The sequence below is a fragment of the Macaca thibetana genome, chromosome 8, assembly GCF_024542745.1.
Source record: "Macaca thibetana thibetana isolate TM-01 chromosome 8, ASM2454274v1, whole genome shotgun sequence".
Taxonomy (NCBI): Eukaryota; Metazoa; Chordata; class Mammalia; order Primates; family Cercopithecidae; genus Macaca; species Macaca thibetana.
Window position 1 is genome coordinate 45,099,072 of NC_065585.1, and position 12,172 is coordinate 45,111,243.

General features: G+C 38.6%; 1 protein-coding gene across 6 annotated transcripts in view; it reads left to right on the forward strand.

Annotated features, from left to right (window-relative positions):
- The window catches only part of RGS22 (regulator of G protein signaling 22), a 166,696-nt gene that overhangs the window by 43,020 nt on the left and 111,504 nt on the right, over positions 1 to 12,172 (forward strand). For all 6 annotated transcript variants that reach the window (XR_007728202.1, XM_050801191.1, XM_050801192.1 and 3 more), the window contains exons 8-9: positions 871 to 1,501; positions 2,969 to 3,130. Coding sequence is in view for 5 of the 6 variants with exons in the window: in XM_050801191.1 (XP_050657148.1) it covers positions 871 to 1,501; positions 2,969 to 3,130 (793 nt within the window). In the remaining variant the exon portion in view is untranslated. The remainder of the gene's footprint in view (positions 1 to 870; positions 1,502 to 2,968; positions 3,131 to 12,172) is intronic.

Below are 12,172 nucleotides of genomic sequence, written 5' to 3' on the forward strand. Positions count from 1 at the left end.
TTTTAATGAAATGGTGAATTTTAAAACTTGCTATTATTGTCTCCAGTTCTGGTCTGTTCGTATATGGTCTCCATCTATGGTAGTGAATTTTCTTTTATCATACAGCATGAAATATCAAAGCACATATAATCATTTAGTATACATATTCTAATTCCTTAATAGATTTGGTGCTTATGTATTGACATTTATATATCAGTCTGGAATATTACATTTTAAAAGTACATAATGTATTTTCGAATATCTTCTGTGTGTTAGGGATGTCAGATATTTAGTCCATCTGCCACCATTCTTTTCTTCCAAATCCAGGGAAGACAATGTTAATTCCCAGTGGCAGTTTTTTTCTACTGGTTCCAAACGTAACCTCAGAATCCTTCCTTTTTTTCGTTTTTGTTTCTTTTCTGTTCTTTCTTTTTTTTTCTTTTTCTTTTTCTTTTTTTTTTTTTTTTTTTTTGAGACAGAGTCTTGCTCTGTCGCCCAGGCTGGAGTGCAGTGGTGTGCTCCCAGCTCACTGCAACCTCTATCTCCTGGGTTCAAGCGATTCTTGTGCCTCAGCCTCCTGAGTAGCTGGGATTACTACGCCACCACGCCTGGGTAATTTTTGTATTTTTAGTAGAGAAGGGGTTTCACCATGTTGGCCAGGTTGGTCTGGAACTCCTTACCTCAAGTGATCCGCCCACCTCGGCCTCTCAAAGTGCTGGGATGACAGGCATGAGCCACCGTGACTGGCCCAGAATCCTTCTTAAGACACTGGTCCATGCAGTCACTACCTATGATAAACCCATTTGACGTTCTGGCTCTATAGCATCTATTTAATAATAAGAAAGGTTTGTATTCATATCTAATCTAATAGCCTTTTATGACTTAATACAGAGAATTTTATCTTTGATGATGGAGTTCACCCTAGGACAAAAAAGGACCCATTTAAAACCACCAAATTGATTTCTGAATTTGAAGAAGAAGAAGGAGAAGAAGAAGAAGAGGTGTCTGTATCTCTACAAGACACTCCTTCTCAAGCTCTTCTGAGAGTATACCTTGAAAAGAAACAGGATGTTGGTGAAAGCCTGACAATGCATTTCTCAACATGTGAAGAATTTTTAAGCTCCTATGTATACTTTATTTTGAGAGGAGCAATTCAGCAAATTGTTGGAAAGCCAGTTGGAGAAACCCCAGACTATATAAACTTCAACAATATAACAAAAGTGTCATTTGATGATTGTTTTGAGTCTATTCGTGGCAAGAATTTTTTAAGTGAATTAGTTCAAACTACAAAGGAGAGGTCAGAAGAGATAGAACAAACAAGTTTAAGTTCAAAGAGTGAGAGCACTGGACCAGAGAGCAGGGCCGACTGGTGTATTTCTCATAGGACTTATGACATTGGCAATAGAAAGGAGTTTGAAAGATTTAAGAAATTTATAAAAGGTACATTGGGAGAGAGATATTGGTGGCTATGGATGGATATTGAGAGGTTAAAAGTTCTTAAGGACCATGGAAGACATCAAAGGTAATTCTATTTTTTAATTTTTCAATAGTTTTAAAAACAAATTATGAATATTAATTTGGGTTATTTAGCACAGGGAGAAAGCCCAAAGTAAATTTTTAAAAATGTAATTTTTTACTCTTGGAGGAATGAATGATAATAAAACTTATTTTATTATAATAGTAATATTGATCACACTAGTTTTCTGATTTCATAGTTTTCAGATACTAATGATAACAGTTATTTGGGTTTGCATAATGTTTCTGCCCATACATTCTAGAACTACTTTCAAATTAATTATTCTATTTTCATTTTTATAACATTAAAAGGATGTATAATTTTTATAGAATAAAATAATTTATCAGTTATATAACCACACTAGCATAAAATAGACACCTACTCTCCCTAGTAGCCTGCTTGGTTAACAAATTCCATAATCCTTGGTTGGATGCCAGGTAGCTGGGTATCTGGATGAGTCTCTCTGCTAGAGAACTTCTTGGAGGTCTGATGGGGCTCAGGTCTTTGTTTGGTCAGCTCTATATGTTTTAGATTACTGTAAGTTGAAGAAAAGAGAACCCTGTTTTAGGAAAGTCTTTAACTTGTCTTTAGTCTCCTGATCTGCTCTGAAGCAGACCAACTATAGTAGATTGCAATTTCCTTTAAGGGTTTGACTGAGTATATACTAGTCACTGGGTTATTCCACTTATTTTAATGACATTCAGATCACAAAGCTCATTGTTGTATATAGCTATAAGAGCAGAGGTCACTAAATGGTTGATTATGAAGCATGACCTGATTGATCATTACCAGTTTTGAAGACATGTCAGGGTAGTTACATGCAAGTAGCCTACATAGGTTTTTCAGGATCAACACTGTAGTTCCCACTGTTGCTGTAACAAATCACCACAGACTTAGTGACTTAAAGCAACAGAGTTTTATTTATTCTCAGACAGTTCTGGAAGTCAGAAGGTTCTAGGGGTAAACAAATTCCTTATTTTTTCCATCTAATGAAGGCCTTGGTTCATGGACTTTTTCTGCATCTTCCAAGCTAGCAGCACAGCATTTCTCTCTGACCTCTGCTCTATCCTCACATTTTTCTCTGTGATGCTGACCTTCTTGTCTCTCTCTTAGAACGATCCTTGTGATTACAATGGGACCATCTAGATAATACAGGAGATCTCTTTAAAGTCTTTAACTTAAGCACATCTGCAGAGTTTCCTTTGACATGTAAGGTAACTTAGTCACAAGTTCTAGAGATTAGAACGTAGACATCTTTGCAAGGTCATTTATTCAGCTTGTCACAAATACCCTTCCCATTTCCGTAACTGTGAGAAGTATCTTTACCTCCACAAAAATTCTGGTACCTCTGCCACTCAGTGTTGGTTTTGAGATAGTTCATTACTTGTCTGAAACATTTCAGAAGTGAAAACATTTTGGTAGTTGAATATTCTACCAGTGTGTGTGTATATGTGGAAATGTGTTTTCTTTCAGACATCTTGAGAAGATGAAAAAATGCTATCTAGTGAGCAATGGAGATTACTACCTTTCTGCAGAAATCTTATCAAAATTTAAACTGTTAGATGGATCACAGTGGAATGAAGAGCATTTAAGAAATATTCAGCCTGAAGTTTTAAAACCTTTACTTCTGTATTGGTAAGAAAACATGAATCAGTTACTTACTTTCACTTTTCTTAGGCCAGTTGTGAGTTATACTTTTTTTGTCTTACAGATATATGACTTATGGAAACCTAAAATGACAAGACTATTATATCTTTGGCCTTCTTTAAGTTACTTGTCCTTTAGATAATTTGGATGTTTGGATGACTTTAAATCCATAATAAGGTGAAACAGTATTTAAGTTGCCTTTTAACTTCGGTGATCATATTCTTTTTTTTTCCAGCAGAATTTACATTTTATTTCTTTATTTACTTTTAACTTCTATTTTAAGTACAGGGCTACATGTGCAGGTTTGTTACATAGGTAAACTTGTGTCATTAGGGGTTTGTTGTATGGATTATTTCATCACCCAGGTGTTAAGCCTTATATCCCTTAGTTATTTTTCTCGATCCTCTCCCTCCTTTCTATCCTCCACCCTCTGATAGGCCTCAGTGTGTGTTGTTCCCCTCTGTGTATCCATGTGTTCTCATCATTTAGTTCCTACTTATAAGTGGGGATGTGATGTATTTGGTTATCTGTTCCTGTGTTAGTTAGCTGAGGAGAATGGCCTCCAGTTTCATCCATATCCCTGCAAAGGACGTGAACTTGTTCTTTCTTATGGCTGCATAGTATTCCATGGTATATATGTACCACATTTTCTTTATCCGTCTATCACTGATGGGCATTTAGGATTCCATATCTTCGCTATTGTGAATAGTGCTGCAATGAACATACACGTGCATGTGTCTGTATAACAGCATGATTTATATTCCTTTGGGTATATACCAAGTAATGGGATTGCTGTATCAAATGGTATTTCTATTGTTAGGTCTTTGAGGAATTGCCACACTATCTTCCACAGTGGTTGAATTAATTTACACTCCCACCAACAGTGTATAAGCCTTCCTTTGTCTCCACAACCTCACCAGCCTCTGTTATTTTTTTTTTACTTTTTATTAATAGCCATTCTGACTGGCTTGAGATGGTATCTCAATGTGGTTTTGATTTGCATTTCTCTAGTGACCAGTGGTGTTGAACTTCTTTTCATATGATTGTTGGCCACATGTATGACTTCTTTTGAAAGTGTTCATGTCCTTTACCTACTTTTTAATGTTTTTTTTTCTTGTGAATTTGTTTAAGTTCCTTATAAATGCTGGATATTAGATCTTCGTTTGATGCATAGTTTGCAAAAATTTTCTCCCATTTCATAGGTTGTCTGTTCACTCTGTTGATAGTTTCCTTTGCTGTGCAGAAGCTCTTTAGTTTAGATAAATCCCATTTGTCAATTTTTGCTTTGGTTGCAATTGCTTTTGGCATCTTTGTCATGATATCTTTGCCTGTGCCTATTTCCTGAATGGTATTACCTTCATTGTCTTCCATGGTTTTTATTGTTTTGAGTTTTACATTTAAGTCTTTAATCCATCTAGAGTTAATTTTTGTGTATGGCATAAGGAAGGGGTCCAGTTTCAGTCTTCTGCATATGGCCAGCCAGTTATCCTAGCTCCATTTATTGAATAGGGAATTCTTTCCCCGTTGCTTGTTTTTGTCAGATTTTTCAAAGATCAGATAGTTGTAGGTGTGTGGTCTTATTTCTGCATTCTCTATTGTTCCATTGGTCTATGTGTCTGTTATTGTACCAGTACCATGCTATTGTGGTTACCATAGACCTGTAGTATAGTTTGAAGTTGGGTAGTGTGATGGCTCCAGCTTTGCTCTTTTTGCTTAGGATTGCCTTGGCTATTTAGGCTCTTTTTGGTTCCATATGAATTTTAAAGTAGTTTTGTCTAGTTCTGTGAAGAATCTCATGGTAGTCTAATAAGAATAGCATTGAATCTATAAATTGCTTTGGGCAGTATAGCCATTTTAATTATATTGATTCTTCTTATTCATGAGTATGGAATGTTTTTCCATTTGTTTGTGTCACCTCTGATTTCTTTGAGCAATGTTTTGTAGTTCTCCTTGTAGAAAATTTTCACCTCCCTACTTAGTTATATTCCTAGGTATTCCTAGCTATATTGCTATATTCCCAGGTATGCTTTTTGTGGCTGTTGTGAATAGGAGTATGTTCCTGATTTGGCTGTCAGCTTGGAACACATTCTTCTACACCTGACATTTTTGTGATTGGTATTTCATAAAATTGGTGTGTGTGTGTGTGTGTGTGTGTGTGTGTGTATACATGTAGCTAGAGTTGCTATTATCATCTTAATAAGCTTTTTTTGAGTATTACTATAGGCTAAGTGCTATGCTAAGAATACAAGGGTGAAACATGATCAAATCCTTGTGGTCATAGTATGATGGGAAGAATATACATGTGATATTAGTATAACAAAGAAAGTGTGATAAATGCACAGGATATAGAGGGGAGGTAATGTTTTACTTGGGAACTTGAGGGACTTGAAGCAAGGGAAATAGAATGGGCATAGTGGAAAAAAATATATACCATTTGAAGATCAATGAATTGTTCCATGTGACTGTAATCAATCTGATTGTGTCACTTATCTGCACTAGACTTTTTATTTTAAGATAACTGTAGACTTACAGTCAAAGAAGGCTGAGCATGATGGCTCATGCCTGTAATCTCAGCACTTTGGGAGACTGAGGCAGGAGGATTGCTTAAGGCCAGGAATTTGAGACCAGCCTGGGCAACATAGTAAGACCCCACCTCTATTTTATTAAAACCATTTTTTAAAATAAAGAAAAATAAAAAAGAAATAATACAAACAGATACTGTGTATCTTTCATATATTTTCCCCCAATGATAACATCTTGCATAACTATAGTACAATATCACAATGAGGACATTGACTTTGATACAATTTCTTTGTTATTTTTCTCTCTGGAAGATCTGTCCAATGCCGAAAGTGGGGGGTTGAAGTCTCCAGCTATTACTGCATTGGAGCCTATCTCTCTTTCTCATTCTAATAATATTTCCTTTTTATATCAGAGTGCTGCAGTATTTGGTACATATGTATTTAAAATTGTTATATCCTCTTACTGAATTGACCCCTTTATCATTATATAGTGATCTTCTTTGTCTCTTCTTATAATTTTTGTCTTGAAATCTGTTTTGTCTGATATAAATATAGCTACTCCTGCTTTTTTTTTTTGTTTCCATTGACATGGAACATGTTTTTCCATCCCTTTTTTAGTTTGTATGTGTCTTTGTAGGTGAAGTGTGTTTCTTATAGGCACCATATCAGTGGGCCTCGTTTTTTCATCCATTCAGCCACTGTGTCTTTTGATTGGAGAGTTTAGCTCATTTACATCAATGTCATTATTGATAAGTAAGGACTTCTGCCATTTTGTTGTTTTCTGGTTGTTTTGTGGTGTTCTATTCTTTCTTTCCTTCCTTTCTGTCTCCCTTTAGTGAATGTGATTTTCTCTGTTGATATGATTTAGTTTCTTGCTTTTTATTTCTTGTGTATCCATTGTATGTTTTTTGGTTTGAGATTACCATGAGGCTGGCAAATACTATCTTATAACCCATTATTTTAACCTGATAAGAACTTAACATTGCATAAACATACAAGCAAAAAGAAAACTAATAAAAATTCTATGCTTTAACTTTGTCCCCCTACTTTTAAATGTTTTGTTGTTTCTGTTTATATCTTATTGTACTGTCTTGAAAAGTTGTTGTAGTTCTTAATTTTGATTGGTTCATTGTTTATTCTTTCTACTTAGGATAAAAGTAGTTTATACATCACTGTTACAGTGTTATAATATTCGGTGTTTTTCTGTTTATTTACTATTACCTGTGTGTTTTATACCTTCAGGTGATTACTTATTGCTCATTAACGTTCTTTTCTTTCTGATTGAAATGCTCTCTTTAGCATTTCTTGTAGGACAGGTCTTGTGTTGATGAAATTCCTCAGCTTTTGTTTGTCTGGGAAAGTCTTTATTTCTCCTTCATATTTGCAGGATATTTTTGTTGGATATACTATGCTAGGGTAAAAGGATTTTCCTTCAGCACTTTAAATATTAGGTTGGTGCAAATGCTATTGCGGTTTTTGCCGTTACTTTTAATATGTCATGCCACTCTCTCCTGACCTGTAACGTTTCTGTTGAAAAGTCAGCTGCTGGATGTATTAGAACTCCATTGTATATTGTTTATTTTTCTTGCTGCTTTTGGGTTCCTTTCTTTATCTTTGACCTTTGGGAGTTTGAGTATTAAATGCCTTGAGGTAGTCATCTTTGGGTTAAATCTGCTTGGTGTTCTATAACCTTCTTATATTTGGATATTGATATCTTTCTCTAGATTTGAGAAGTTCTCTGTTATTATCCTTTTGAATAAACTTTCTACCCCTCTCTTTTCTACCTCCTCTTTAAGGCCAATAACTCTTAGATTTGCCCTTTTGAGACTGTTAAGGCATGCTTTATTGTTGCTTTTTTTTTTTGTCTCCTCTGACTATGTATTTTCAAATAACCTGTCTTCAAGCTCACTGATTATTTCTTCTTAATCAATTATACTGTTAAGACTCTGATGCATTATTCAGAATCCCAATTGCATTTTTCAGCTCCAGAATTGCTGCTTGATTCTGTTTAACAATTTTAATCTCTTTGTTAAATTTATCTGATAGAATCTTGAATTTCTTCTCTGTGTTATCTTGAATTTCTTTGAATTTTCTTAACACAGCTATTTTGAATTCTCTGTCTGAAAGGTCACATATCTCTGTTTTTCCAGAATTGGTCCCTGTTGCCTTATTTCATTCATTTGGTGAGGTTGTTTTTTCCTGGATGATGTTGAGCTAGCAGATGTTCTTCAGTGTCTGGGCATTGAAGAGTTAGTCTATTCTCTTGTTACTAATAAAGACATGCCTGAGACTCAGTAATATGTAAAGGAAAGGGGTTTATTGGACTCACAGATCCACATGACTGGGGAGGCCTCACAATCATGGCGGAAGACAAAGGAAGAGCAAAGAGGTGTCTTACATGGCTGCAGGCAAGAGAGCTTGTCCAGGGGAACTCCTATTTATAAAAATCAGATATCATGAGACTTATTCACTACCACAAGACCAGCATGGGAAAGACCCACCCCCACGATTCCATTACCTCCCACTGGGTTCCTCCCATGACACATAGGAATTATTACAATTCAAGGTGAGATTTGGGTGGGGAAACAAAGCCAAATCATGTAATTCTGCCCCTGACCCATCCCAAATCTAATGTTCCTTTCACATTTCAAAACACAATCATGCCTTCCTAACATTCCCCAAAGTCTTAACTCATTTTGGCATTAACTCAAAAGTCCACAGTCCAAAGTCTCATCTGCGATAAGGCAAGTCCCTTCTGCCTATGAGCCTGTAAAATCAAAAGCAAGTCAGTTACTTCCTAGATACAATGGGAGTACAGGATTGGTGTAAATACACCCATTCTAAATGGGAGAAATTGGCCAAAACGAAAGGGCTACAGGCCCCATGCAAGTCCAAAATCCAGCAGGACAGCCAAATCTTAAAGCTCTGAGATGATCTTCTTTGATTCTATGTCTCATGTTCAGGTCATGCTGATGCAAGAGGTGGGTTCCCATGGTCTTGGGCAGCTCTGCCCCTGTGGCTTTGCAGTGTACAGCCTCCCTCCTGCTGCCTTCATGGTCTGGCATTGAGCATCTGCATCTTTTCCAGGCACACGGTGCAAGCTGCTGGTGGATCTACCATTCTGGGGTCTGGAGGATGGTGGCCTTCTTCTCACAGCTCCACTAGGCAGTGCCCCAGTGGGAACTCTGTGTGGGGGATCCAACACCACATTTCCCTTCCACACTGCTCTAGCAGAGGTTCTCCATGAGGGCCCCGCCCCTACAGCAAAATTCTGTCTGGACATCCAGCCATTTCCATACATACTCTGAAATCTAGGCAGAGTTTCCCAAACCTCAATTCTTGACCTCTGGGCACCTGCAGGTTCAACACCATTTGGAAGCTGCCAAGGCTTCAGAGGGACTTGCACCCTCTGAAGCCATGGCCCAAGCTGTGCCTTGACCCCTTTTAGCCACGCTGGAGCAGCTGAAACACAGGGCATGAAGTCTCTAGGCTGCACATAGCAGGGGGCCTGGGGTCCCAGCCCACAGAAACATTTTTTTTCCCCTAGGCCTCCAGGCCTATGATGGGAGGGGCTGCCGTGAAGGTATCTGACATGCCCTGGAGACATTTTCCCCATTGTCTTGCCTATTAACATTTGGCTTATCATTACTTATGCAAATTTCTGCAGCCAGCTTGAATTTCTCCCCAGAAAATGGGTTTTCTTTTCTATTGCATCGTCAGGCTGCAAATTTTCCAAACTTCTATGCTGTGCTTCCCCTTGAATGCTTTGCTGCTTAGAAATTTTTCCCCCTGGATACCCTAAATCATCTCTCTCAAGTTTGAAGTTCCACAGGTCTCTGGGGCAGGGGCAAAATGCCACCAGTCTCTTTGCTAAAATGTAGCAAGAGTCACCTTTGCTCCATTTCCCAACAAATTCCTCATCTCCGTCTGAGACCACCTCAACCTGGACTTTATTGTCCGTGTCACTATCACCATTTTGGTCAATGCCAGTCAACAAGTCTCTAGGAAGTTCCAAACTTTGCTACATCTTCCTGTCTTCTTCTGAGCCCTCCAAACTGTTCCAACCTCTGCCTGTTACACAGTTCCAAAGTTGCTTCCACATTTTCAGTATCTTTACAGCAGCACCCCACTCTACTGGTACCAATTTACTGTATTAGTTCATTCTCATGCTGCTAATAAAGACATACCCGAGACTGGGTAATATATAAAGCAAAGAGGTTTAATGGACTCACAGTTCCACATGGCTGGGGAGGCCTCACAATCATGGTAGAAAACAAAGGAAGAGCAAAGGGATATCTTACTTGGCAGCAGGCAAAAGAATTTGTGCAGGGGAACTCCCATTTATAAAACCATCAGATCTTGTGAGACTTACTCACTATCAGGAGAACACACAGGAAAGACCTGCCCCATGATTCAGTTACCTCCCATCAGATCCCTCCAATGATATGTGGGAATTATTATAATTCAAGGTGAGATTTGGGTAGGGACACAGAGCCAAACCGTATCAGGTAGATATTGTAGTCTTCACTACCTGGGCTTGTTTGTACCCATCCTTCTTGGGAAGGCTTTCCAGATATTTGAAAGGACTTGGGTATTGTGATATAAGCTGCATCTGCTTTAGGGGGCACACTAAGCTTAGTAATGCTGTTGTTCTTGCAAACTCATAGAGGTACCTCCTGGATGGTCTCGGACAATATCTGGGAGAATCCTCTGGACCCCAAGTGGAGACTCTTGTTCTCTTCCCTTACTTTCTCCCAAACAGAGTCTCTCTCTCTGTTCTGAGCTACCTAAAGCTGGGAGTGGAGTGTGGCTACCACCACTGTGACTGTGCTGGGTCAGATCTGAAGCTCACATAGCACTGGGTCTTGCCCAAACCCTGCTGTAACCACTCCCTGGCTACTGTGTATGTTTGCTCAAAGCCCTGGGTTCTACAATTAGCAGGTGGCAAAGCCAGCCAGGCTTGTGTCCTTCCCTTCAGGGTGGCAAGTTCTTGCAGGCCCTAGGTGGGTCCAGAGTTGCCATCCAGGAGTTAGGGACTAGAGTCAAGCACCTTAGAAATCTACCTGGTGTACTATTGTACTGTGGCTGAGCTGACACTCAAAGCATAACTTGTAGTGCTTCCCACTGTTCCCTCCCCTTTCCAAAGGTGGAGGAGCCTTACCCCACAACCACCATCACCATGGGCCATGAGGAGTTCTGCCAGCCATCCCATGTATGATTTATTTGATAAAAGTCTACAGATATGCCCCCTTACTGGTTGACATGCAAATATGTAATTCTGAATATTTCCAAATCTGCAAGTAAAGGTTCCGAAATATAGCGTAGAATGACCACAGAGATCTATACAGAATGCCTTCTGATCCTAAACTAATTATGGACTTTGGATTCTCTTTCACTCCCAATCTGTGTTCATATTGGGAGAGATATCTATCTTCTTCCTATTTTACTTTATTTTTAAAATTTTTGAAATTTTTTTAGAGACAGGGTTTCACTTTGTCAGTCAGACAGGAGTGCAGTGGCATGGTCATGGCTCACTGCAGCCTAGAACTCCTGAGCTCAAGTGATCCTCTCACCTCAGCTTCCCAAGTAGATAGGACTTACAGGAACATGCCACCATGCTCAGCTAATTTAAAATTTTTTTCTGTAGAGACAAGCTTGGCATGTTGCCCAGGCTGGTCTTGAACCCCTGGCCTCAAGCAATCCTCCCACCGTGGCTTCCCCAAATACTGTGATTACAGGTATGAGCCATCATGCATAGTCATTCTTCCTATTTTAAAGGGAAGTAATTTTCTACCAGGCCTTGAAATATGGAATAAGAATTAGTCTTTGGGCTGTGGCATTAAGGGGAAGACCTGGTCCAAGAAGCAATTACCAGCAGGCTCTTACAGCTGGAGTTAACCCTATATCCAATAAAGTGTTAGCCCACATACTGAATACCATGATATCTATCCAATTAAGAGTGGCCTTAACACTATTTTCTCTAAGTTTCTGGCAGTAATGTTGGTCTTTGATTTATATAAATTATTGTAAAGTTAATTCTTACCTTCAAATTTAAAGCTTGAAAATAAATAATATGCGTTATAACCTACTTTAGTAGCATACTTAAGCATTATAAAAATGTTTATAGGCCAGGCACGGTGGCTCACGCCTGTAATCCCAGCACTTTGGGAGGCCAAGGTGGGCAGATCACGAGGTCTGCAGATGAAGACCATCCTGGCTAACACGGTGAAACCCTGTCTCTACTAAAAATACAAAAATTAGCCAGGCGTGGTGGCAAGTGTCTGTAGTCCCAGCTACTCGGGAGGCTGAGACAGCAGAATCGCTTGAACCCGGAAGGCAGAGGTTGCAGTGAGCTGAGATCGCACCACTGCGTTCCAGCCTGGGCGACAGAGCAAGACTCGGTCAAAAAAAAAAAAAAAAAAAAAAAAAGTTTATATGTTTTAAATGTTAATTTTATTCTACCATTTTTTTTTATTATAGATAAATGCCAAAGTGCTTAAAAATTATC